The sequence below is a fragment of the Diaporthe batatas genome (assembly GCF_019321695.1).
Source record: "Diaporthe batatas strain CRI 302-4 chromosome Unknown Contig00015, whole genome shotgun sequence".
Taxonomy (NCBI): Eukaryota; Fungi; Ascomycota; class Sordariomycetes; order Diaporthales; family Diaporthaceae; genus Diaporthe; species Diaporthe batatas.
In genome coordinates this window covers 1,021,115-1,046,838 of record NW_025408562.1, presented here as the reverse complement: position 1 = coordinate 1,046,838, position 25,724 = coordinate 1,021,115, and the positions used below count along the sequence as shown (strand labels likewise).

Genomic DNA, 25,724 nt, shown 5'->3' with positions numbered 1-25,724 from the left:
AGCTGTGTCCGTGGCCATGCCCATGCACGCGCACCCCGTACAACCACCAAAGTTCATCCAAAATGATTAGCCAAATGCCCTGCATCATCAACGAGACTGCCGAGCATGCATCTGATGCCGCACAGTGATAATGGAGAAGCTTGGTAAGGTTGGCCGCAACTGTTCGTCACCACCACACATCCCCCCCCCCTTTTCTCCTTCTCCTCCTTCGGCCCCGGACATCCCTTGGCCTCCATTCTTGTCTGGTCTTAGTCGACCAACTTCACCTCACTTCACCTCCTGTTGCAAAGTACCCAGCATCTCCTTTACCACCCAGACCTCCTATACTCTCTCCGTCTGGGTGTCTCGGGCTTTCTTTGTCTGGTTGCATGGACGACAGCTCAGCACAGCCCTCGCCCTCGCCTGCCCATTGGTTTCACGCCGCGGCTCTCCAAACTCCAGCCTCGATCTTCCTTTTCTGTGCCCTCTTCACGTTGACCCCCCTCCCCCTCCCCCTCCCCCTGCCCCAGACGCCGAGACAGGCCGTACATCGTTGACCCAAGTACATTGGTACTTCGGTACACGGGCGCCCACTCTGAGCCGATCGCCACGGGTGGATACTCGCCCAGTACCGGTACCTGAGGTCGCCCACTCTCACACTTGTGACTTGCACCGGCACCCGCACCTGCACTTACTGTATTGCTCCTGCCCCGGCCCCTGCTCACTCGATCGAGCCCTGCTCGAGCTTGCCTCTTGCAGGAGGGCCGAAGTTGGAAACTATACCCCATCACTCTCCTAAGCATACCCTACCCTCCCTGCCTCGACCTCACTTGCCCTCACCCGTACCCATACCTACCTCATCACACGCGGAGACACACACCGTACCCATCACCATCACCATCACCATCACCACATCCAGCTCCACCTCCACCTCCACCTCCTCCCTGCCCCATCTCAACCACCAGCACCTGACCGCGCACCTCATCCCATCTCGACACCCGTCTTTCCTTTTGCCAGGCGTGGCTGGCTGTAGGCGGCCTAGTGCCAGTTCCAGTTCCAGTTTCTGTTTCCTGCTCTGCGTCGTTTGGGCGGCGCCTGGGGCCTCAGTCGTCTTAAGACACGCGCGACTTGTTGGGCCGCGGCCTGGAGGGGGAGGTATCTGCATGACTGAAGCTACTCGCCCGGTGTCCGTGTCCATGTCCATCCATCCATGTGCCTGATCTAGCTGGAAGGCTCTTACGCAGCAGGTCAGGTATCCAGGCGTCTCCGCCTCCAACATCCGGAAACATCTCGCCAGGACTGTTCCCTTGGTGTGCCATTAAGACTCGGCCCAACCACACTACTTGAAGCCGGCCTCTCCCTGCCAGAAAATATTCTGTCAACCCTTCTAGGGCCACACCAAATCTTGCTCCCTCATCTCCCACTGACGCGACCACAACCCCCCCAGGCCGCACAAAGATTAGACGCGGGCAGACAAGGACGCTGTGGCGCATCAACCAGGGCGGATCGGGCTCCAGGGCCATCCGAACTTGTGAACTTGCGACTCTCCTGTGAGACCCTGGTGCGGCTTTCCCACCCAGGAGATCTTCTCAAGTCAGAGCTTGTCATGCGAGGAGATCGATGCGTGGGCCTCCAGGATCCTCCCAGTACAAGACCGCCAGCCGTTTGACAAGTCATCCCCAGCATTTACGCAATTTGCTGCCCGTGTTTTCCTGCAAGCTTGCGGCTCTCCCGCGCCTTTCGCGACATCGTCGTCCCACTTGAACGAGGCATGGTCTTTGCTCCCTCCCCCCCTAGCGCATCCCGACCTCACTGCCTGACCGCGTACTAAACTTCGGGTCGACCCCTCCTACTTGCTGGCCGGGTCTCCATCGAGTCTTTCCCGCCTCTACGACACGAAAGCACACCTGTCATCTGTTGCACCACGGCAACAGAATCGGACAGCACGTATCGTGTCCCAAAATCTGCGTGTCCCGCAGAACACACCGAAGCCCTGTGCGACAGAGGCTCAGCAGGCAGCCCCCCTCCACCGCATTGCGAGAGGAGAGAAAGAGAGAAAAAGGACGTTCCTGGGAGAGACGACGACTGTTAGCCCTGTCCTGTACTCGGCGCGCTTGATCAGGGTCCTCCCTCGTCTGAAAGACCCGCGAAACTCAACCTCCACCGCCCCTCACCGCGGTGCTCTGACTGCAGGCAAACACGTCTCGCAAAACCCCTCACCGTTGCCAGATTCCCGAAGCGACGGTCGCGTGACCGGATCGCGTTCCAAACTGGCCCTGCTGTACTCGTCAGCTCCGTTGCCGGCGCAGCATCGGGAGGGCTCGCCAATCAAGGCATCAAGTACCGACGCGCTCCATCGGGGCATGGACGACAACAACCGCCGCAGGAGGCAGAATGAACCGCCCCTCCAACACACAAACACGAGGTACCACCAGACTGTACAAAACCCGACGCAGCAGGCACACCGCACCATGGCCGGCACCACGACGGAGAGGTACCGACCGGCCCCTCTAAACACGTCTCCCCAGGGCGGCGGTGCCAGGGCGGGCATCGGCGGAGGGTCAACCGGATATGGCGCCTACTACCAAGAGCCCTCGGCGACGGGATTCTCGACTGCCGCTGGTATACACCAGAACACAATGGGCTACCAGCAGTCGGCTGGGAGCTACGGCCAGGACGGCCGGCAAACGCAAAACTTTGCCGGCTCGTATAACCCCACGATGATGTACAATGTACCCCAGGCTACAACGCAGAATCCCGTCTATGATACGCCGGGAAGCTCGTTTGACCTGCGGCAACCCGCAGCTCCTCAGATGATGCCGGCGGATACCACAATGACAGCCCAGTACTTCTCGAACGAGCCAACCAACGCGGCGGCCGCCTCGGCTATGCAACAGCAGCAACCCTCGAGCGCACAGGCGGCGGCGGTCTACCAGCAGGGCCCTTCTGATAGAAATACCATGATGAACTACCCCAGCAATATCGCCGGCATGCAGACCATGGGGGCTCAGGCGACTCCAACTGCGCCGCCTGACGTGAGCATGGAAGACTCGTCGGAATACCCAGGGGGAGCCGACCTCAACCAGGCGTATACCCAGTATCAGGACGCTCTCAAGGAGATTTTCAAGAACATCAGGGATGGGGCGCTGGTGACAGCCAGTGAATCACTACTGAGTGTTTCCGAGTGGCTGCTTTCCCACGTCCACGAGCTCGGTAAGGATGACATGCGCCTTGCGACCCATTTGGGCGAAACCTGCCCCACACTCCTCTTTCTGGCCTATTTGGGGGCACTTGCGATACACCCCTGACCTGACGCTTGGCTGACTGACCGTTTTTATCGCACTTTGCAGGTCTCACGTCTGACGATCAAAACCTGCACAGTGACAGGATCAAGCTGTGGAACGACTTCAACCACGCCTGGCTGGCTACTTTTCAGGCACAGAAGGAACTCATGGAATCGGGCCGCTCGCTCGGGAGGGGACAGACTCTGATCACATTGGAAGGGCTCAAGAAGCTGGGCGATGAACTTATCCGGCTTTGCGATAGCATTGAAAGGCACGGTCTTGTTGACTACCAATATGGAGTCTGGGAGGAACAGATCACAGAGAGTAGGTCAACCACGCCCCCGGTGGAGCTCGGAATCTCCCACGCGCTGACACTGGAGTAAACAGTCATGCTCGAGTGTCACGATCTCTACTCGCCCGACGATGCGGCTGGGGCGCCGGCCGCGGCCGGGTCCAGTCGATAAACCTGCAAACGTACATATACCACTCCATGTCTAGCGCCAATACACGGAGTTGCGCTGCCACATATCATGGGCTTCCCAACATTGGTTGTTATTCGCGCGTCTTGGTTTTCTTTAATTCTCAGTGACTGGTCGACTGAGAACTCGTCCTCTGGGACTGGGCGGACGCATGGGGTGGGCTCTACTCGTTCTGATATTTGTGGGACCAGGACTTGTTTTCGGCGAAGGGTTCGGACTGGGGCGAGGTGGGCGGCCAAAGGTTGGAAATGGTTTCCCTATTTAGAAGGCGTCCGGCAGCTGGCATGGTCAACAGGACTTGTTCGGGGTGTGGAACAATGGGTACGACAGAGAACAACACTCCGACGACAAAACGCGAAAAACCAGAAAAGCGACAAAACAGGCCTCAAACAGAAATCGCGCATAGATTGTCGAGGGCCCCCACGGGCGGTAACATCACGGTTGCCAAGTGTACGAATACTGTCTCTTCTCTTTTCACTGCCTTGTCTCATGCTACTGGAAAACAAAAATTGATGGGGGGTTGGGCGGGAAATCGTGGCCAGGGCGACCACGTAGATGGATGGACCAAGGCGAGAGCTGTGGGACCGGCATGATATTCTTTTTTTGCTTTTTTTTTTTTACGTCTGTTGTTCTGGTCTTTTGGTGCGACTTGTTTTGGGGGACACCCTGCCTCCAGAAAAGGAGGCAAGCTGGGGGACGGGGGGCATTCTGTGACGTTGTTCCTGTACATAGATTTGTACTTTGTACTTCTGTTTGTCCCTGGCCTACCCCTCGTGTATCTGTGATGCCGGGGGAAGTGGAGGAGCTGCCAGGCTGCAATGGTCATGGGACATGGTCAGGCGGGTGGAGGGGAGGTCACAGCCAAGGGCGCGCTGTCGAGCATGCTGTAAGGAGCGCGGATGGGGGTCGACTGCAAAATTACAAATTGTACTATGATCGCCTCTACCAGAACCTGGATGATTACGAGCGCAGACGCGAAATTGGGGGGCCCCCACACCCCATATCTCTCCCAGCCTAGCAGGGAGCCAAAGGAGCCAGCCTATCGTGGTGATAGATATGTCTGCCTAGGGCTGAGGCGGGCGTGTCTGGCTGGCGAAGGACCCCTTGACCTGGGTTGGGTGATGGGTGGTTGTGGCCGCGATCAGGCGATCAGACGATCCGCCCGCCTCGCATGCTGATCCCTCCCTCGAGACCCGGGCTGGGAGAGGGAGAGGGGCCGCAAAAGGTTCGGCACGAACCACGAGCCCACGAACCACCACCAACACACGGACGTTTTGATAAGGGGCCGGGGTTGTAAACCACATCACCCCCGACCCCCTACCCCATGTTTGAGGAGGAGACCTTGTTTCTCTCCCTCACGCGATTGTATGTATGTATATATATATATATGTATGTATAGATCACAAGATAGAAATATATATATATACATATATATATCACCTGGACACGGAATGACTACTATATATATATAGATGGAGGCTCTGAGCCCTGAGACAGGACAATAACGGGTGGGGGCCCGTGACGAGAGACCCTGCAGGATCCGCGATCATGAGGCACGCGCGGCAGACTTGCAAGGGGACGTTGTTAGGAATTGCTATGGACCGGGTGAGGGGTGTTTGGGCTGGGAAGGAAGGGCAGGGAGGTTGGGCGTGTGTGTATTGAAGCAAGGAAGGTGAGAAAAGAAAGAGAGAAAAAAAGCAATCTGGACGAGCAGATGGCACTGCATTGTTGGCTGAGGTTATTGCCGAGACAGACAGACAGACAGCCAGCCCTTGACTAGCAGCAGCAGCAGCACCGGCAGCAGCGTACATGTATGTACATATGTCGTACCTTGGGTAGGGGGGGACAGGGAAGTGCCCTACCAGCGTGCTGGGACACGGAGAGGGAGGGTAAAGGGGGGGAGGGGTGGGTGGTGGTGGTGGGGAGCAGCTCGAAGGGTCGGCCGGTGGATGGCCAGGGCTGGATCTGGATGTGGAGCTGGAGCTGGAGCTGGAGCTGTTTTATGCAGGAGCTGGGGCAGCTGGGTCCCTTCCTTGTCTTGTGGCGGCCGGCCGTGTCGATAAGCGAGCGAGGGAGGCTCACTTGCTCACTTGGGTTTTTTTCCCTTCTAAACTTGTCTTGTCTCGTCGCCGTGTGAGGAGGGCTCTGGATGTGGCGGGGAGGGTCTCAGCTTGGCGAGCAGCAGCGGCAGTAGTAGTTGTAGTAGCAGTGTTTGTGCTGTGCTGTGCTGTGCTGTGTTGTGTTGTGCATCTGCTGGTTGCCGTGGCTGTTTGTTCCCGAGCGTACGTTTCGTTTGCTCTCTCTCTCTCTCTCTTACACACCCACATAGGTCAGGTCTCTCTAGTGTACCAGGCATGCGACTGCCATCTTGCAGGCTGCACGCTACACGATGCTGTAGTCAGTCCCCATTTGTACACCGTACCGCGGAACCCAAGGTACCCAGGTTCACCAGGGGCTGCACTGACCTGAGTGCCAGACCGGCCGGCCTCGTGTCCAGGTCCTGCAAGACATGGATATCTTGTCTACAGCCCGGGCGTGCTGAACCCTTGGCCGTCCAGACCGCGGGAGCTAACGCGGGCAGGAGCGACCACTGAGGGCCCGGGTGGAGAGACAATTGAATTGTCAATGCGACGTGTGGTTTTGACGACATGCCATGCCCCAATGACCCCCATGACTATGACCCCCATGCCCCAGGTGCCTCAGAGAGATCATAGCAGACATCACCTGGCCCTCCTCGCCGGCCCTGGGCTGACCACGATGGGCTTCACCGGTCCCCACTCTTCAAGGTTTCCACTTGCCAGATCATGATACATGGTCCATGTACTGTGTCGTACCCTACCTACCCTACATCCAGCCTCAGCGTCGCTATCCTCACGTCAAGACACGACACAAGTACGCTGCCTACCTGCCTACCTGCCTAGGCTGGCGGTAGTCCAGCCCAGTCGACAGCAAAGGGGCGACGCCCAGGGACGCAGGAGTCGAGTCAATTGGCTGCCCCTTGCCCTTGCCCTTCCTTCCCCTTTCCATGTGAAGGGGTGCTGTTGTACCAGATACCGGGCGATCGGTCCCATCCTTTGCGCTGGTCACGAATCGAATCGGACAACACAAACCCGCAGCTCAGCATCTGGGAAGCCCTGGCCTGCCACATGCCTCGCAGCCCCAACCAGAGACGGCATGGCTCCAGCATGGCGTCCGGCATCGCTATCATTGGAGCCCTCGCATACAACATGGGGGCGGCAGGCTGGAGGGTGCCCTGCAGCTGCAGCCGCCCGCTTTCTGGCTCCTCCCAGTCCCAGGCCTGGCATGGGCTGGCACCTGGCACCTGGCAGCCCCGAGACTGGGGGACACTGCGACTCTGCGGCCGCACGCTTCGCTCCGCCAGGCTGGCAGGCTGGCTGGCTGGCAGGCTGGGGCAACCAGACCACGGCCCGGCCAAGCCAGCAGGGAGAACCAAGCAACCAAGATCCCATCTGCAGCTGGCCCTGCCGTCGATCTCGGGACTTTCCTTCTTGATGATCCTGCTCGCCCTCAGCCCAGTCGCAAGGACAGGGGACCTTTGGGGACACCACTTTTCTCCTGCCACAGTACCGAGTACCACAGTACAGCACTTGTTTCTCCATCCAAGCTTTGTCGGGCAGGGATGGGTCTGGGGCAAGCGCTTTCTGCTGGGTCTACTACCACACACGACGTGCACTCGCTCATAGCCGTCTTCTCGCTACCTGCCTTCAAACCATGCCGCAACTTGTCCCGAAATCCGGGGCTAGATTCAGTAGGAGGGTCCAACTAACTGCCAAAAGCCAAGCCACAATCTCTCGTTGTCGCTGGAAAGTCCCTTGCGCCCTCGCTGTAAGCCAGGGTCGGACGACTGTGGATCTCTGAATGAGGGTGTTGGGGCAGAATCATGGCATGACGCTGTCGAGCAGCCCCTGTCTCGCTAAACTTCCCTCCGCAGAAAAAAAAAACCCACTCTGGAAGTCGGTGTGTGTCCCTGTCACATCACTCACGACGCAAACAAGCCTCACCGGTCAAGAAAGCCTTAACTTTACCAGCGCTCTGGTCACCGACGGGGCGGCCACTGCACGCGCTCCACAAGGTACATGATCATCAGTTGACCTGCCTCCGAATTGGAGACTTGTCAGAGCTCGCCGACCCGATCCGCTGGGGCCAACGCCACAGGTGAAAGCGAGGTTCTTTTCTCGAGTCTTTCTCGCGCTGGGGCAGGGGCCACCGCACATGTACCCCGTAAGTATTCAAGGGGGGGTCTGGCGCTGTTGAATTGTCACATTCTCCTTCTCACATCCTCTCTCTCTGACCCCAGCGTGTGGCTTGAGGCGCGGCGCCCTGTGGCTTTCCACGCATCTTATTAGCTGCCGGCGTTCAAGGGCTTCAAATGCAACCAGCAGACGTGATGAGTCCTGCCTGCTGCTGCGGCGAAGTCCTCTTTCCTCAGACGACTATGCAAAGCCAAGTCTTTCAGTATTGATCTGGCACCCCTAAGCCTGCGATACCGGTTTTCGCGCGCAACATCAGGTCATGATATGGCGTTTCTCAGCAGTATTATGCGATGAAGACCCAGCCTGGGCCGCCACAAGCGATCGTGCAAACACGGAACATGCCGCCCTACTTCGCGGCAACCGGGAGGATTTTCTGAAGCACATTACCTTGTGGCAGGGACATCCACAGGCTTACAGCGCCTTGGGTGGAGTCTGTTGGATTTGTACAAACCCTTCATGAAGGGCCGGCTCCTGTAACTGCCCCGGAGGCAGCGTGGTCGGCCCTGAATGAAGACTGGTCTTCAAAGAACACCACCACCACCACCCCGGCCAGCATCAGTTTCTTCAGCAAGTTACTGCTCCCCATGTCTCACGAGAGGGACAGCTTGCTCACCGGCTTCGAATGCCTGAAACGGCCCAACTCCTGCGCTGCAGCAATCCTCTTCCATGGACGGGGGGGCATCACAACGTCCCGACCGGTTTTCGTACACGCTGTAGAGGCATGTGGGCTCTAGACCCCCACGCTCTCAGTCCTGGTCTTGTCACAGTACTTCGACGGTGGACCTGCAGCCTCATCTGCCCCGTTTTCACAAGTCAGATGTACCGGTACGGTAGTATTCCTTCTCATCCAACCCACCTGCCAGGGGGAGGGCACGCCCAGGGGACATGCACGCTCCCGTGGAGAGACCTACATGAGACCCAGTTCGCTTGCGTCTTGCATGCGTCGCATGCGATTCCTCGCAGCAATCACAGCGGGAATCTTCGAGGGCCCCTCCTGCCCGAGCGGAGGCTGTCCACGAGACCCAATCTTGGCTCTCGCCCTGCCTCCGACCATGGCTCGGCCCGTTTAGATTCAGATCTGGCATGGTCCAGGTCGTTGCGCCCCTCGCGGATCTGGGGAAAAGGGTGGATGTGTCCCTCCCTGTCAGCGGTTGGCCGATCGACGCTGCAAAGCCCCAGGCTGCCCAATACCCTGGGATCAACCAGCTGGTGGGTGTCTACTCTGCAGATGCAATGTTGCATTGATCCCTTGACTCTCTGCATGGCTCGTCGTGGCTGCGCTCACATCTGTGGCAAGAGCAACGTTCAGATGGTCCTTGTGAGTGCCCACCCACCCCCCTTACATTGCGGTCTCAGGGGGCGATCAATTCTACTGCCTGGTCGCCCACACCCACGGTGTGCAAGGTAAGCCGCAGCGTCCACCACAGCAACCCTGGCAGGAGACCCAGCCTTTCCGCATAGAGAGAGCATGGCCTGATGGGCACGCCTGGACGCCTTCCTTCCTCAGCTGGCGCCGACGCGGCGAGGCTCTGGGGTTGGGCTCCAAGCTGCCACACTCCACGATGGCGTCGGAGCACCCGCCAGCACCCTCATGTTTTGGTGTTGATGTTCATACCGTGGGCCCCTTGCTGCAGGTGGGTAGTTGGGCAGAAACCATGGCCAGGCCCCCATGGATCCATCTTACCGTGTGCGTCTCGCACATGAATTCGTCCAATCTCCCGTGTACTATTGACAGACAGACACACTACTTCCTGAGAGACCAGTGATTGAGCTATTCCTCTGGATCTTGAACAGGAGGATTCTCGAGGATTTCATAAACACAAACGGACCGGTGGAGCAAAGGGGTATAGTGTAAGTAAGGGACTGGATCCCAAAGTCCACCACCGGTAACCCCCTGACTCGATCGAACTCACTCGTCCCGTTGTGTATGATGCTTTTGTCTTCATGTCTGCATTCCCCATGAACCAGATAACGCAGGCAATTAAAGCCAGAGGCACCCAGGTGATCCACATTAGCGAGGCCGAATACAAACACGTCCGAACATGTCTAAACGCAGGGCCTTTTTGGGGGGCTGACTGCCACACTGATGAAGAGTGCTCAACCCCCTGAAGTGGAGACACTGTGCAGAAAAAGCATGGCCTGCGTTGCGCCCAACACACCCACATGCCCCCCGAGAGGGTATATCAGAGGCCACGGATCCCCCTCGCATGGCGTTTTGGAAATATCCCGACTCTAGCCATGCACTGCCGACGGCCGCATGTATGGTAACACAGGCAAAAACAAAAAGGGGGGGACTGACTGTACAACTGAGATGGGCACTCACTCACTCACTCAAACCTGTGGCATGGCATGATGGCATGGGTGTCCGAAAGTTGCGATTGGCAGGTAGGTATTTCGCTTGCTCCGCCCACCTCATCAACCCCCCAGCTCCAGCTGTGCGCCGGACCCTCTACTCCTGCCGACAGACAGCCCGCCTGGCTCGACGGCCGCCGCGGGCGCGCGTGCTTCAGCTGCTTCTCAAACATACGAGAGACTATTATTTCTCTCATGGGGTCAGTAGCCGAGCCCGCAAACCTGCGACACGGCTGGCTAGCAGAGGTCTTGGGGTGGGAAATAGCTGAGATAGATGTAGGGAGGTTTCTTGACGAGACGAGACAGCCCAGCCAGCAGGCGAGGGACCTAAGACGCTTGATCCATCCTGTTGCAATGCTGTTTGTCCTTTGGGCGGACGGGCGTGCCGGGTCTTTCGGGATTGTCTTTTTTCATCATTCTACCTCTTCTCAGACTCTTAGAGAAGCGCTGCTATCTAGGGGCTTTATGGCCGTGGTGCTCGTCGTGCTGAGCAGCAGCTGCAACAACTACTGGTCTGGCTGCTGCGTGAGTGGTAGGTAGGTGGGTGGGTGGGTCTCCCACCGCGATCGGTAATAAGCAAGTAAGTCACTGCTGCTACGAGAACCACACGACGCCGAGGTGGTGTCGCCACGTGGATAGACAATTGAACATACATCATTACCTGAGCGGCCCTCATGATGGGTCACCAACTATTCATGATCCTCTCTTGCCTGATTCCTCGTACCTGCTTGTGTCTGTCAACTGGACAATGTCGCCCTCTGGGGCTGCAAGAGTAACTAACTATAACTAACCAACTAACTAACATAGAATACGAACGACCCAGGGGCGTTTTAAACTAACCCCTGTACCAACATCATCCATCGCCAAAGCTCCCAAGGAGCTCATCCATAACCACCCTCGCTCGACAGGTGAGTGGCAGCTGTGTCACATTGCCATCCCCGTTACGTGCTCTCGTCTCGACGCAGGTAGGCCTCGACTCGCCATGGAGGGAAAACCGCGGGTCATTCTGATACACACCCACCCACACAGCCACAACCGAGGCCGGCGCGGCGGGTTTGCATATACACACCGCCTGCCTGCCGTCGTCTGCTGCTGCGGGTCGCGATATCCCCGCGTGCCTTGGGTATGGAGGAGGCGGTTGTTGGTTTTGTCGTGTTTACATCGGGCTTGATGAGCCCGCCCGCCCGCCATCTTGAGGCTGGATGACTTACTGACTGACTCTTCGTCGTTCGTGGGGAGGCAGGCGTCGGAACTAACTAACTAACGCGATGACGGAGACGCACACGTCCTGCTCATCACAGGTGACGACCATGCCGGCTAGAACCTGCGCGGTGAACGGCGCAGGGCTGCTGGCGGGGGCTTTTTCGCTGCGGTCTTGGTTCGGGAGGCTAAGATAAACAACCTCCTCATCCTCCCGTTTATCACCGTGTGGGTGAGTGTCGTGCGCCGTGCGCCGAGGTCCCCTCCCTCCCTCCCTCCCCGGCGCGCACCACCTAGCTGTCGAAGGGACGGGGAGATGGATGCGTGACATGACCAGCCAGCCCCCATCGTGACGTGAACCAGACAGGCGGTCTTGGGAACCTTGATGCGCGAGAGCGCCGGTGCTGTTCACACCCGCGCGCCCGCTTGCTGGCTGGCTGGCTGCTTTCTGGCTGCTGGTCCCGACTTCCATCCCGCAGCCAGGAGCGAGGAGGCAGGTGGTCGTGGGCGCCATCGGGGTCCGGACTATCTCGCCGCCTGGTGGCGAAGAGGTCCTCGCTGGCATTGTCGTGCGCTTTGCCGTTCTAGACTCGAGACCGGAGCGAGTATACTTGATCTCTCACATACACGCATCTATCTATCTGTCCGCCCCCCCCTCCCCCTTCATCCAGGCTCCGCCGCGTAGTTTCGTAAGGTGCTGCACACAAAAGTATCACCATCGCTTGCACATGTCCCAGCAATGGTAAACCAGTCGAGCAAGCTACAGACCGGGGGAGGCTCCCGCCTCACAATGTCCTCGGTTCCCTCAACGTATGTATAAACACTGATTTATGTATTCATCACCCAACGCATCATCCATCTGTTCTCCTGCAAGCTTCCAACCAACAAACAAGTCAGCACGTGAGTGAATAATGTCGCTTTATTATATACACCCCAGTGGCGACTATTGCCACAGGCGGTGCCGGAGTGGGATGTTGTCCACTTGTATAGATGAGTTAATGTTACAACGCGCTGATGTGGTATTGACACTGCCCTGTTTTCTGTGGTTTCCAAGCTGAGATTTCTTCGTGGCCCAGCGTATTCTATTTCAAAGCAAGAGCCCTTCCCCCCCCCTCCTGCTTCTCCGGCATCACAGCCTGCTTACTCGCTCACTCCCTCTTCTGCTTCTCCTCCGCCTTGTCCTCGCCCGCCCCACGGACATCATCCTCCTCCTCCTCCAGGTCCCGCTCGATCTCCTCGGCCTCGGTGAGGTGCCCGTCGTCGATCCTGGGCGGGCGGAACCCCCCCGCGGGCGGCTCGCCGCCGCTCATCTGGTACTCCATGAGCCTGCTGAAGGCGCTCTCCGGGTCGGCGCTCAGCGTGCTGTAGCTGCCGATCTCGGCGACGGTGCCCTCGCTCGACAGGACGATGATCTGGTCGGACCGCTTGATGGTCGACAGGCGGTGCGCGATCGAGATGGTCGTGTTGCGGCCCTTGAGCAGCTCCCCGAGCGCCGCGTTCACGAGCGTCTCCGACTCGGCGTCCAGCGCGCTCGTCGCCTCGTCCAGGATCAGGATGTCCGGGTCCTTGAGCAGGGCGCGCTGGTTTTTTTTTTGTCAGCAGGCCGGCCTTTTTTTACTACTATTGCGGGAAGGGGGGGGTGGTGGTGGAGGGTTGAGAGGGCGGTGTTGCGGGAGGTGCTTTCGCTGACGGTTCGGAGCCGTCCCACAAGTGTGATTGGGAGAATTTGAAAAAAATAAAATAAAACTGGAATAATGAGAACTTACAGCAATCGCGAGTCTCTGCTTCTGACCTCCAGAAAGCTGGGCACCCCGAGCGCCCACCTGCGTCTCGAGGCCGTCTGGGAAGTCGCTGATGAAGCCGCAGTTGGCCTTCCTCGCGGCAGCGACAATCTCGGCGCGCGTCGCCTGGGGCTTCCCGTACGCGATGTTCTCGGCCACGGTGCCGGAGAACAGGACGGGCTCCTGGGCGACCATGCCTATGCGCCGCCGCAGGGACTTGACGTTGAGGTCGTTGATGTTCTCGCCGTTGATGGTGATGGCGCCCTCGGTGGGGTTGTAGAAGCGGAGGAGGAGGGAGGCCACGGTCGACTTGCCACCTCCCGACGGGCCCACGATACACACGTTGGAGCCGGACGGGATGTCGAAGTTCAGGCCCCTGAAGATGGTGACTGCCGGCCTGGTGGGGTAGGCGAAGCTGACGTTGTGGAACCTGATGGGTCCTTGTGCTGAGATGACCTTCTTTCCCACGGTGGCTGGGATCGTGGGGTGTCTGTCTTGCAGCTCGAAGAGCCGCGAGGCCGCCCCGACCCCTTTCATGAGCTCCGAGTAGAACCCTGACACTCCGAACAGGCTGGATCCTGCGAAGACGGTGTACATCATGAATGATGTCAAGTCACCCAGTGACATTGCCCCGGATCTCACGAGGTTGCCGCCGACAATAAGCAAGGCGAGAATTGTCATGTTCCCCGCCCAGCCCGTTGAGCCGTAGAAAGTAGCCGCTATTATCGACTCGCGGCGACCAAGGGCAAATATCTTGCGCACCTGACGGTTGTAGCGGCCAATCTCCTGGATCTCGCCAGCAAAGGCTTGGCTGGTCTTGATGTTGCCCAATCTCTCCTCTGCGATCTTTGTCAGGGTTCCCAGGTTCTTCTGGATCTGCCGGCTGATGTTGCGTATGGTACGCCCGTAGAAGAAGGCCCCAACAGCGATCGGGGGGAACATGAGCAGTATGACCGAGGTCAGTTGAGGGCTCAACCACGCCATGGCACAGAAACCGGTTGCGCCACTCACAATGGCCCGCAGGCCATCGGAGATGTTCTGGGTGATGCTCTTGCCGACGATGACGGTGTCGGAGCTCAGGCGGGATATCAGGTCGCCCACGCGGTTGGCATCGAAGAACTCTGCGTCCTGGACATATGTTCTCCGGTACAGCTGGGTCCTGAGCCGCGCGACGACCCTCTCGCCGACAATGCGGAGGAGGACGACACGCCCAAAGTTGGCCAGAGCGCCGAGGGTCATGAAAGCGGCGAAGCCCAGAAAGAACTGGTTCAGGGTGAGGCCCAGGACAGTGGGGGCGTCCTTGCTTGAGGTAGCGATATCCAGGATGCGGCCGACCGAGAAGGGGATGGACATGGTGACGGCCGAAGAGATGAGGAGGAAGACGCAGGATATTCCTAGCCATTTCACCTCGGGCCTGGCGATCTTGACGAGCCGAACGATCTCAGCCCAGCCGCCCTGGCCCGAGCTCTTGCCCTCCTTAGAGAGGCGCGCTCTCATGTTGAGCTGGGCGGCCTGTTTGGCACGCTCGCTCTGTTGGAAGCCATGTTGTTCGGGGCTGTCTTCCTGTTCCTGGTGGGAGAGCTGCTTCCCCTGCTCGCCCTCGCCCTCGCCCTCGCCCTCGCCCTCCTTCTCTGCGGCATCCTGCTTCAGCTGCGTCGTCACGCTGGCCCTCTCGCGGGATTGCTGCCATAACACTGTCGCCGTGGAGAAACCGCGAGGGGTTGCCCACGACGAGAATCCTTGGGGAGGCTGGGTCGCTGGACGTGCGAATGCGCTGCTGAAGACCTGCGCCGCGATGCCCGAGGCTGCGGGCGCAGGTGCTGCTGACGAGGCGAGGAGGGATCGGCCGGACGAGAAGGGGCGGGCGGGGGTGGTCAAGACGTGTGGTCGGCGTGAACACGGAGGGGAGAGGTTCGGTATGGGTGCGGCGAGCACCGACGGGGCACAGACAGGGTCCAGACGGGGGCGGGCGCAGGCCAAGGTTCGTGGTGGGAGCAGCTCAAGAGCGTGGTAAGCTCTGCGAGCTGCTGCTCCCGAAACCATTGCGACGGGATGGCTCGGGGGGGTCGGGGACTAGCTGTCGGTAGTTGTGCTTGTGATGCGACTCATGATCATTGCTGTGTGTGCTGAGGAAGGCCGCCCATGGTCCCGAGGGGTGTCGGGACTGTTTTCAACGTTGACGTTGACGTTGACGTTGACGTTGGATTAAGTAAGAAAGACCGCGCCGGTTCGGACACGGTCGATTGCCTAAAGTTTTGCCCGCGCTTCGGCTCATTAACGCTCGTCATTGAGTGGGGCTCCGCTACGGTGCAGTACAATTACTGCCAACCATGCCCGGAACCAGCCGCTAGTCCGCTCGCCTGTGACCACCGTGCCTTACTCCCGAGGTCCGTACAGTTGGTTATTTTACCGTGGAGAATCCGTGCTCATATATAGACGTGAAGTCATGGGGGGCAGCAAGGCAAAAGAACACTAATAAACACGATGGCGCGCAGTTCTATTAGCAGAGTTGAGTAGCTCAAGGAGATTATTGTCACCCTGCTACACAGGTGTGCTTGTCGAGCCTGCTTAAGTGTCTGCCACAGCCAGATGCAATCCCAACATCTCTCTTCACATCATGATAAGTATGGGCTCGGGGCGCAATACAACCTTCCAATTAGCACATTCAACTAAGTTATCCTGATATGGAGAAGTTCGATTCTTCTGGCCTTTCTTGTCAAAATAACTGCGGGTTTGCCACCCCCTGGAAGCTTTGCAAAAGTCTCCAGGAAGACAGCATATTATGCTAATTTCGAACTATCAAGCGGCATCCTGATCTCGCTCAGTATATCAATTTGCACAACCTTGCAACTGATCGACATCTCTCTTCCAAGAAACAGTCCGAGTGGGATGTGGGAACTGTCATGTGCTATATACTGCACCATTCCAGATCCTCCCAACAACTGTGGGTGATTTGAGCATTTTTTTGATGGCTTGCCTGAAGTAGACTGGAGAAGCATTCTATCATCTTCAAGGAGATGAAATCCCACATGTGCACATGTGCTGACCTACACCTCGCCCATTAGTCTCTGCAAAGCTGGTCCTCCTTGCCGAAGCTGATGCAAAATGATTCCACGACAGGCACCTTCTGGTAGTTGGTGCTCCGTGGGTGATAAAAGGTCTCCTCGATGATGATGATGATGATTAATCATGGTGGATATGGGTGATTCCAACTGGCTCAAGTAACAAGTTCGAAAATGCTGTGTTGCCCCTTGCAACAGCAAAAATGATGTTCCAGGAGTACCTCGCCATCTGGAACATTTCCACCCAATGCCTTCGATATCCGAGAAGCTCATGGTAAGGGGAAAAGTGCAGGTGATTTTGGTCTCATGGCCTATTCGCATCCTAGGCTCGGTTTGGCCCCGCGTGAAGCCTCACTGACGGATCATGTCGTCAATGTTCGGGTCTATGCCGTCCTCGCCGAGATCTGGGATTTCGTCGGCGGAATCGATCTTGCGTCTCTTGTTGGCACCGCTCGTCCCGTTCGTGGCAACCGGCACAGCCGAATACTGCGAGGCCAGACTCGAGAGCGTCTCGAGACCTGTGGGCTGCGGGGCTGGGGCAACGGCGGGCTCCCGTGCTGGGACCGGCTCTTGCGCCGGCACAGGCTCGAATGAATCCGTCTCCTGAGCGTTGTACATGTCGGCGTCATCCTCGATGGGTGGGGGTGTCAAGGCCTCAACCTCGGGCCTGTCGGGCTCAGGAACAGGACTGGCTGATTGGCCATCACGGTTGGTAGGTGTCTGGTCTGCCAGGCCTCGCATGATGGCCATCTCAACATCGGCCTTCTTCTGCTCGATGCTCGACTTCTTTTCTCCGAGGTCCGCCAACTGCTTCTCCTCGGCTTCGAGGCTGGCCTTGTTCGTCTCGAGAAGCTTCTCCAGGGCCCCGATGAGCTCACCCCTCGCCTTGACGCACTCGGCAACAGCACCCTCGGCCGTGGCAAGGCTCTTGAGCAACCCGTTCAGGCGGGCCGCATAAACCGGCGCAGATGGGGTTGGTTGGTTGGGGTCTGTGTTTTTGGTGTATTCCTGCTCGGCTGTGGTAGTCTTGGCCTTCAGGGAAAGTGCCAGCTTGGAAACATTCTGTGCTGCTGTGACAAGAGGTGCGAGCTCAGATGGCACGGCTGGGCCGCCGCCTATGCTGGAGTTACCCAGTCCGGTCTTACCAACGCCTCTGGCCTTGTCAAGGTCTGCAAGCTACGTCAGAAATATTTTAAAAGGCAACGGAGAGACCTGGTCATGACTCACCGTCGATGCGAGCTTCAATAGCACTCTGAATTGGCGGCTCGAAGACTGCCCGATCCCTCCACACCTCAACGACACGACGGACTTTGTTCTGCACGTCAGGAGTCGCTCCCTTATACGCAACTGCGGCGGCCTCTGCGATTATTGGCGCAAATGCCAACGGGAAATCGACCTTGTTTCGCGCTTTTGACTGCTGGGTGACCTCTGTGAGAAGAATGGTTAGTCGGGTGAACACACCCTCGTGATGACCTTATGTGGGTTGAACACAGAGGTTCACTATTGGTTGAAACCTACCATTGGCAAGGTAGATCAAATTGAGTCGTCGGGTGCTGGGAGACTCCTTCAACTTCTGAAGCCAAATTTGGACAGTGCGGTCGGCATGTCGCCTGGGTGGGAGAAATAGGTCAGAACGCTGCAGGCTATGTGGAGAAAAAGACTGTGGCTTCATACTTATGGAACATGATCCATTGCGCTGCTGTGGCAATGCTGTCATGGCTCTCATTGAGGGCAGACAGGCGAGCCAGAACGGCATCATCGTTGTAAGCCATCACCGCTGCTTGTTCTTGCTGGACGCGCGCTAGGTGTGTGGGTTCAAATAGGGCGGTGGCAAGCAGGCCTATGTTTTGCTGGATTTGTTGATTGGTGCTTGTGGTTGTTGTGGGTTTTACCGGACTCAGTTTGCTGTGAGTTGTTGAAATATCACGAGTCTCTCTTCTTTGTCGGTCGATGCCTGTGGGGGGAGAAATGCGATGGCAAGCTCAAGCGTGCAGGCAGGGCGTTCAGGTGAGGACAGGGCGAGATGAAATCAATAAGAGGCGCCTGCTTGATGTGGCTTGCAGGCCGACTACTCAGTGTCCGAAGATCAAGAAGCTCAATCCCAGAGATCCTGGCCCTTTACCAATCCCTCTCAGTCCTGAAGATGCTGCTTCTACGGAAATGTTGGCTTGCTGCTTCTGATGATGAAGTTTGTAGGGACGATTCAGAGCATGAAGGAGAGGGTTTGTATTTGCAAGTCAAGCAAGCGACTGAGAGCTCCATGTTTGTCGAATCCAGTCCCGCAGCTTGCAGCGCTAATCCTGAAGAGGCAAGGCGTACTTTTGGTAGCGGTCCTCCATGCTTCCCTGCTACAGTAACTCAAGGAGCGTCAGCGCCAGCGCCCAGACCTACGTGAGAACAGTGGGCCAAGAGCACTTTAGGCCAGCTAGGAAAGTGCCATCCACACCTAAGCACATGTCTCTGAGGGCAGCACATCGAGTTGAGCCTCCTATCCATTGAGTCCTTATCCATCCCGTCATTTCACCACCACCACCAAGACCACAATTCAGAGCTGGCTTCCACTCCTAGCTAATTACGTTTTCTGCTGCCAACCACCCTCCTTTCAACTTCACACCAACCTTCCCTCCTCAGATCAACGTCACCATGGCGGACCGATTCCCGTCCCTCGACGACTTCGACTCCGGAGGTCAGTTGCGCACACACCGTCTTCTCTCCAGCCATACCTCCAGTCCGATGGCCCTGCTGACATTGGGCTGCATGTAGTACAAACGGACGTTCAGGACCCTTCAGTTGACCCTTCCGCCGATGATTTCCTTGCTAGAGAAAAGGCAATCCTTGGTGACGATGCCGACAAGTTCGCATCCGTAGAGGACGGCGATGCTTTCGACGACGATCTCCTTGGCGGCGGTGGCGGCGAGACAGCCCAATTTGAGCAGCAGTTTCCCGATCTCTCAGGTTCGAACGAGGTTCGTCCACCCTTTTCCCGTTCCTGAAAGCCCCCAAAACTGACAGCCCCTTGCGATTCCTTAGGCAGTAGCCCCTGGCGGCAACATCACCTCGACCGGCCCGTCTGTCAGCTACAACTCGGGCTTCGCCGCCTACGCCGAGGAGGAGGAGGAGCCAGAGGTGGTCAAGGAGTGGCGGGAGAAGCGCGACGCCGGCAACGCCAAGCGGGCAGAGCAGTTTGCGCGACAGCGCGAGGAGACCATCGCCGAGGCACAGCGCAACATCGATGACTTCTACGAGAACTACAACAACAAGAAGGAGAAGCAGATCGCCGCGACCCGCAAGGACGCCGAGCAGTTCCTGGCCTCTCGCGAGGATACGACGTCCGGGGGCACCAGCTGGGAGCGCGTCGCCAAGATCGTGGACGTCAGCGGGAAGGGCGCAAAGGGCGGTGCTTCCGGCTCCGGCAAGGAGCGCTTCCGCGAGTTGTTGATGAGCCTGCGCAAGGACGAGAAGGCCCCAGGTGCCACGGGCGTAAGTGCAAACACCCATCCATGGCAACGACCTTGCCACTCTGTCTCGTACGACTGCTCTTGGGCATCAAACGTGTCCCAGAAGCTGGCAGCAGCTGAGACGACTGCGCCGACCGCTTCCTTTCCAATCGCGCTTGAGATAATAAATAACTGACATGGGTTTATTACAGTACTAGTCGTGCTGCTCGTCATTGTCCGCTTCTATGTCATTTCCGCCACGCTCACCAACAATTCTGCACGTTCAGGAGGACTCCAATGGCAGCCTTATTTGAACGAATGCTCATGAGCATCAGTCTTCAGACGAAGTCAACGACACACTGTTATTTACTGTAGTACAAAAAGCCACTGGCCCGAAGAACGATGGGAGGAAGTCCGGCATCTCGGAGACACGGCACAACTGATGAACAGCTCCCCTTATCTCGGCCGGATAGATTACTCCAGAGTGTCAGGGAAGCATTTGCAGCTCAGAGTGGAATTAATGAAAGGCAATGCCAGGGGGCGTTACCACCACGTTTAATTGACGCTTTGCGGCGCTTCTTTGTAATTCTCTCGTGCTGAGCTCCATTCTATTGACAAGTGCCCTACTGGTCCCCCAATTTCCCAGGATAGACTGGCTTAGTCCTTTCCGAACCAGGTGTTGTGGCCCATGACCTTGCGGCCCATCGCGTACATCGAAGCTGCGCCGACCTCGTCAGTGAAAATGGCCTCGGGGTGTGAAGTGTAGGCTTCGACGTACCGGCAGTGGTTCCCCACATGATCCACACGAAAGGCACGTACAGGACAGTGCTTCGGGGGTTCTGCGAGACACGTCATGTCAGCGAGCGCTCCTGCCAATGGTGTAGTGTCCCAGCGTCCTCTCTCCCATCTCGATCTCCATCCTGTCTATGTATGTCCGTTGGGGAGCCTCACGATTCGCCAGATGCGGGTGTGTGCCCGGTAGGCAGCCTGGTAGGTGCGCTGGTGCTCGGGCACCTTGTTCGGGGCGTTGACGAAACCGCTGTGTGAGGAAAGGAGTCAGCCTGGGGGTCGCTCGGCAGGAAGCTTCACGACGCAATTGAAATGTCGGATCGAGTCTGAATGGGCCATTGATCGTTGCGCGGGCCGCCTTTCGGCTCAGCCGGCGGCGATATGTACACGTTTGGGGCCCTGGGGGACGACGTACGCCATTTTGGATGCTTTCGTTGCGGGTTGAGGGGAGAGTTGCTGATGAAGTTGTCGTCAGAGCGTTGGTGGTACGATTGTGAGTTGGGGATCAGAGGCGGGAGGTTCCTTTGCCGTGGGCCGAATGCCCCTAACCCTACCAATGGCATTGCTCCCAAAACTCATCCTGGCTTTCCTGCTATCAAAATCTTGTGTGGTGAGATGCTCCTGATGAATATACGATCGATTTTATCTCGCTCCTTTAAGTATCACCACAACCTTCTCACGCCAATCATGGTCAGATTGTCCATTGCGACCGTCCAATCTGCCAGGCGTTGAAATGCTGTGCCCGTTGCGAGCGAGATAGAGCAGGCACAAGGAGTTATGCCGCGAGTCTTACTCAGCACTCGACAGTCGCATCAAGGCATCTCAAGACTCATCTGGAACCCGCGGCTACATCTCAGAGGCGTTTTTCAGCATGATGGATCCCGTGTGGCCCTCGCGCTCGTCAGGCGAGCCACGTCGGTCGCGTTCACATCCCCGGCTTACTCGCAATCCCCGGCCTCGGCAAAAAAGGCAAACAAGGCTGCGCAGGTGATAGCTGTGGAGGACCACGCGGGCGTGCCTGCGGACGAGGTCACCTCATTTTCCAAGGAACTTAAGGAGGGCATCGCCGAGACGATTTCCAGAAAGCGCGCGCAGTCCGCGACGAAGCCACCCACTGTTCTTCACTACCCAACTCTAGGTTCACCCCTCTACGGCAAATGGCAATCTTTGTCAGTGGACCACGAGCGACTGCTCATCGAGTCCGACGTCAACGTCTCGGACAGTCGGCTTGTGAGACTGGTCGATCAGCCCGGCAACGAGAACGACATCGAGCTGTGGAGCTGCCTCCTGGAGTTCTGCCAGCGATTGATGGGTCGAGACGGCGTCGTAATGATATGGCAGTCTCTTTCGAAGCGGCGAAACCTCTATCAAGTGGACGGCCCCTTGGCCCAGGCATTCTGGGGCACCATCATCAACGCAGCTGTGACCAACGACACCTTGCTGCGGGAGGTGGTTGCATACGGAGAGTGGCTCCTTGAGAACCACGAAGCACACTGGCCCCAGCTGTACACAACGGTCATGTCTCACATGCTGTTGAACCGCCCCAAGGCCGAGACTCTACGTTGGCACATGACTTTGAGTTCTTCGTTCGCGCCCACAGAGGTCGAGTTCGTGGGCTTGTTGAAGAGGTTCATCATGGATCCCGCGCCCGAGATGCAGGAGACGCTGCAGCTGCTCTATTCGTGGAGCCCGCACCGCAAACTCTACGACATCATAATACCGCACCTGTACGCAGAAGGCCATGCTTACCTGGCCAGCCAGTGGCGACGACTCCTCGTTGACCATGGGGATAACCCGGCGAGCCTCGCCGCCCGGCCGTTCCTGCGGTATGTGGGTGCATACTACCCGCAAACATGGTTGTCCGAGGAAGAGCTCTCTATTGCTGGGCTTGTGCTCCATGATCGAGCAGGTTCTGAAGGAGGGACAGTCAGCGACGGCCTGCCAGTTGAGGCAGCTATAAATGGCCAGAACCTCAGCTACCTCGTCAATCGGGTGCATGGGGAGACGTTTGGCATCCGCGAGAAGACCTACAATGACAAGCTAGGGTCGAAATGGTTTGCGAGCACTTGGGTTTCGCTCGACTTTGCCATTAGCGTCGTCTACACGATGGGCATCACCAGGATAGGGCCGTTATCCTTGCAGTCCATCGCACTGCGAGAGGGCAACGCGGAGGGTGTTCTCCATCGATTGGATCAACTACGGCAGTATAGGATTCGGTTGCCTAACACTGACTACGTGTCTGCCATCCGGTACTACGCCAGGATCGGCGATGATGAAGCTCTTCAGGAGCTGCTCCACTGCGACATCCACCCGGACATCTTCGAAGACGAGCTGGCACAGCAAGAACTCCTCAACCATTGCCTAAACGCAGGAGAATGGGGAACCTACCAACTGATCCTCAAAACCAAATTCGCAGTGGCATCGTATTCGGTAGCTATCTCAAGCGATAAGGTCCTCCATTCATGTGCAAGCCAGGGTAACGGCCCCATGGCTTTGGCACTCCTCCAGGGGCTGTGCTCGCGCAACCTCCACCCGGCGCCGATGACAAGCCACCTGCTCTCAAGCTTCGTCATACAGAACCTGTCGCCACACGCCGACGTGCAGTACCCGCGGCCGCACGTCGACCTCCAGGTCTCGCTGTGCCGAGAGCTGTCCAGGACCCGTTTCCCGCCGGCGGTCGAGGCCTGGCGGGTGCTGCTGTCCCGGCTCGGGCGGGACCATAGGCTCGCCGAGCTCGAGCGGCTCTCCGCCGACATAGTGAGGCTGTTCGTGGAGTATACCAGGTCCGACACGCCCATGTGGATCTCCCACATGGCGGACGTGCCGGAGCTCCTCCGCTCCGAGTCGCCCTACCCGCACTTCCAAAAGCTCCCGCGCGACCTCCCCCTGCACCTCGAGGGCCACCCGCTCCGCCAGATCTTCGACCCCAAGCTCCAGGGCGCCATCGTGAGGTGGGGCTTCACCAATACCAGCTACACCCCCGCGGCCGAGGAGGCCGCGCACGCCCTCCTCCTGCAGGACGAGGAGGGCGGCGGCGGCGGCGGCGGCGGGTCCACGGAGCCGGCCGACTTCCACTTCGCCCGGGGGATCCGGCTCCTCGCCATGCTGCGCGACCAGGGGCTGCACGTGTACGACAAGCGGGTGCTGAATCAGGCACTCCTCCGCCTCACGGACCTGTACCGCGGCGGCGGCGACGCACGGTATGAGTGGATCGGAGGGAGCGTGGACGAGAAGCGGAGGCGGCTGAGCAACCAGCTCAGCTTGGCACAGGCGAAGAGGCTCTGTGACCTGGCCTGGGGCAGGGAATTGTTGCCCGACCTGCCCGAGCTCATGTCTGTCATGGAGGACGCGATGAGGCGGGACAAGCTGAAAGAGATTCAAGCACGAGTGGACGAAATCAAACGGAGCTCGTGGTAGAGGAGGTGGATAAAGCGCGGGTCGAAGATATCCTCGGATGATAATGTTGGACACTGTAAATACTTAGAAACAGAATACCCCTTTCAGATGAAATACTTGGCCATAATCGAGAAGTGACAACGGCTCATTCCAGTCAGTCATATGCAGCCAAGGCCATACTGCAGAGCATGGCGATGTGATCGCACTATTAAGTTAAGGTCATATTTGCCCGGCCGTATTGAGGCCAGCCTATCTATATATCAAATGATCTAACACGGCCCTCGCGAGAAACGGGCTGCCCCCTCCACCACCCAGCAGCGCATCCCGCTCTATCGACTGCTCCTCCTCGCCCGGGCTGCCGCCGCCGCCGCCGCTGTCGCCCCTGCTCTTGGGCTTGATGACCAGCAGGATGATCATGCCCACGATGATCAAGATCAGCAACAGTATGATCTTCCTCTTGGTGGTCTTCTTCTGGTACCCGCTCGCGACGTTGAGCTCCTTGTCCGCCTCCTTGACGTCGACGGCCATGCGCTCGACGTTGTAGTCGATGCGGTCCAGCATGGTGCCCTGGTCGATGACGATGCTCTGCAGGTCGCGGAACAGGTCGGACAGGTCGATGATGCCCTGGGCGATGTCCTCGATCTCGCGCTCGCGCTGGACGATGGCCGCGTCGTCCGAGTGCAGCTGCTTCTGCGCCATCGAGGACTGCAGCGTGGACTGGGAGAAGGACTTGTCGGTCTCCGAGTCGAGCAGCGAGGGGTCCATGTAGTTGGAGGGCGTGGAGGCGCGCTCGGGGTTCGGCGAGAGCATGCCGCTGGGCTGGCTGAGGCCACGCAGTTCTGTTTGGATGGGATGTTAGTTTTAGTCAGTCAGTCAGTCAGCCATGCCCGTTGGCGCCAGGTGTGACGAGTGGGTACGCAGGCAAGGGCTGGGGGGGACAACACGCACTCTTCAAGTAGGTACTCTGCTTCTTCCTGAAGCCGGCGCTCGCCTCCTGGACCCTGGCGGCAAGCGATATCTGTATGTTCTTGGCCATGACCTCCTCGGCCCTCGTCATGGTGCCGGAGTCCTTGGACTCGCGCACCATGGCCTCGATGCGCTGGATGCAGCGGTGGCAGTCGTGGAAGCCCTTGGTGATGTCCTGGGTCAGCTTCTCGATGTCCCTCTCCTCGGCCTTCTTGGTCCCTTCGTCGTCGAAGCCCGGGAGGACGTGCTTCTGGTGCAGCCTCTCGAGCTTCTGCGACTTCTTGGCGATGTCGGCCAGCAGGTCCGTCACCTCGTCCGTGATGTCGGCCCAGCGCGGCGGCAGCAGGTCCATCTCGATGACGGCGTCGCCGTCGTCGTGGTAGTCGCCGCCGGCGAGCAGGCCGCGCCGGTCCGAGGACTCGTCGGCCGAGAAGAGCACGGAGGCGGCGCCGGTGGAGGAGCCGAAGCGCTCGGCGCTGCCCAGGTTGTTGCTCCCGCCATACTTGTTCCGGTGGGTGGGGTGGTGAGCGTACGACTGCCGGTAGGAGAGGTAGCTGGCCGGGGGCGGTTAGTACGAGTACGGGGAGTCTTGGGCGCGCGTGCGAGAGATGGTCTGGCGAGAGAGAGAGGCTGGCTCACAGGTTGGTCCGGTCTCGCCACATGGCGGACGGCGAGGGAGGAGGGACGACTGCTTTCCGGGTCAGTTGCCTCTCGGCGGGTAGTTG

The 25,724-nt window shown here is 58.2% G+C and overlaps 7 protein-coding genes across 7 annotated transcripts; 3 read left to right on the top strand and 4 right to left on the bottom strand.

Moving 5' to 3' along the window:
• The first annotated feature begins 509 nt into the window (after window positions 1-509).
• Window positions 510-4,797, top strand: KVR01_011202 (uncharacterized protein). The gene is made up of 3 exons (XM_044785092.1): window positions 510-3,192; window positions 3,330-3,587; window positions 3,651-4,797. The coding sequence occupies exons 1-3, from the start codon at window positions 2,343-2,345 to the stop codon at window positions 3,725-3,727; spliced, it is 1,185 nt and encodes a 394-aa protein (XP_044639577.1). The 5' UTR covers window positions 510-2,342; the 3' UTR covers window positions 3,728-4,797.
• Window positions 4,798-12,289: 7,492 nt separating this feature from the next.
• Window positions 12,290-15,446, bottom strand: KVR01_011477 (uncharacterized protein). The gene is made up of 2 exons (XM_044784139.1): window positions 13,335-15,446; window positions 12,290-13,148 (listed from the first exon to the last, which is right to left on the bottom strand). The coding sequence occupies exons 1-2, from the start codon at window positions 15,390-15,392 to the stop codon at window positions 12,717-12,719; spliced, it is 2,490 nt and encodes an 829-aa protein (XP_044639852.1). The 5' UTR covers window positions 15,393-15,446; the 3' UTR covers window positions 12,290-12,716.
• A 541-nt stretch (window positions 15,447-15,987) lies between these two features.
• On the bottom strand, window positions 15,988-18,621 carry KVR01_011415 (uncharacterized protein). The gene is made up of 4 exons (XM_044792379.1): window positions 18,086-18,621; window positions 17,930-18,021; window positions 17,639-17,839; window positions 15,988-17,580 (listed from the first exon to the last, which is right to left on the bottom strand). The coding sequence occupies exons 1-4, from the start codon at window positions 18,181-18,183 to the stop codon at window positions 16,763-16,765; spliced, it is 1,209 nt and encodes a 402-aa protein (XP_044639790.1). The 5' UTR covers window positions 18,184-18,621; the 3' UTR covers window positions 15,988-16,762.
• A 433-nt stretch (window positions 18,622-19,054) lies between these two features.
• On the top strand, window positions 19,055-20,162 carry KVR01_011210 (uncharacterized protein; the record flags this gene model as incomplete). The annotated part of the gene is made up of 4 exons (XM_044786853.1): window positions 19,055-19,097; window positions 19,175-19,377; window positions 19,442-19,891; window positions 20,067-20,162. 4 exons carry the CDS (start codon window positions 19,055-19,057, stop codon window positions 20,160-20,162), a joined length of 792 nt encoding a protein of 263 aa, XP_044639585.1.
• Window positions 20,163-20,505: 343 nt separating this feature from the next.
• On the bottom strand, window positions 20,506-21,057 carry KVR01_011230 (uncharacterized protein; the record flags this gene model as incomplete). Its single annotated transcript, XM_044781907.1, has 4 exons — window positions 20,506-20,567; window positions 20,627-20,687; window positions 20,800-20,887; window positions 21,053-21,057. The coding sequence occupies 4 exons, from the start codon at window positions 21,055-21,057 to the stop codon at window positions 20,506-20,508; spliced, it is 216 nt and encodes a 71-aa protein (XP_044639605.1).
• Window positions 21,058-21,414: 357 nt separating this feature from the next.
• Window positions 21,415-24,054, top strand: KVR01_011473 (uncharacterized protein; the record flags this gene model as incomplete). Its single annotated transcript, XM_044792689.1, has 1 exon — window positions 21,415-24,054. One exon carries the CDS (start codon window positions 21,415-21,417, stop codon window positions 24,052-24,054), a length of 2,640 nt encoding a protein of 879 aa, XP_044639848.1.
• Window positions 24,055-24,282: 228 nt separating this feature from the next.
• On the bottom strand, window positions 24,283-25,661 carry KVR01_011180 (uncharacterized protein; the record flags this gene model as incomplete). The annotated part of the gene is made up of 3 exons (XM_044787092.1): window positions 24,283-24,872; window positions 24,982-25,553; window positions 25,639-25,661. The coding sequence occupies 3 exons, from the start codon at window positions 25,659-25,661 to the stop codon at window positions 24,283-24,285; spliced, it is 1,185 nt and encodes a 394-aa protein (XP_044639555.1).
• Window positions 25,662-25,724: the final 63 nt, after the last annotated feature.

Excerpts from the sequence above, each read along its gene's own strand:
- KVR01_011415 (XM_044792379.1), bottom strand. The coding sequence starts at position 18,183 with ATGGCTTACAACGATGATGCCGTTCTGGCTCGCCTGTCTGCCCTCAAT. Across the intron at positions 18,022-18,085 it reads CAATGGATCATGTTCCATAA|GCGACATGCCGACCGCACTG; the intron begins GTATGAAGCCAC and ends TCTCCCACCCAG. Across the intron at positions 17,581-17,638 it reads TATTGAAGCTCGCATCGACG|ACCTTGACAAGGCCAGAGGC; the intron begins GTGAGTCATGAC and ends CGTAGCTTGCAG.
- KVR01_011477 (XM_044784139.1), bottom strand. The coding sequence starts at position 15,392 with ATGGTTTCGGGAGCAGCAGCTCGCAGAGCTTACCACGCTCTTGAGCTG. Across the intron at positions 13,149-13,334 it reads AGCAGAGACTCGCGATTGCT|CGCGCCCTGCTCAAGGACCC; the intron begins GTAAGTTCTCAT and ends AAAAAAAACCAG.
- KVR01_011202 (XM_044785092.1), top strand. The coding sequence starts at position 2,343 with ATGGACGACAACAACCGCCGCAGGAGGCAGAATGAACCGCCCCTCCAA. Across the intron at positions 3,193-3,329 it reads TTCCCACGTCCACGAGCTCG|GTCTCACGTCTGACGATCAA; the intron begins GTAAGGATGACA and ends CGCACTTTGCAG. Across the intron at positions 3,588-3,650 it reads GGAGGAACAGATCACAGAGA|TCATGCTCGAGTGTCACGAT; the intron begins GTAGGTCAACCA and ends TGGAGTAAACAG.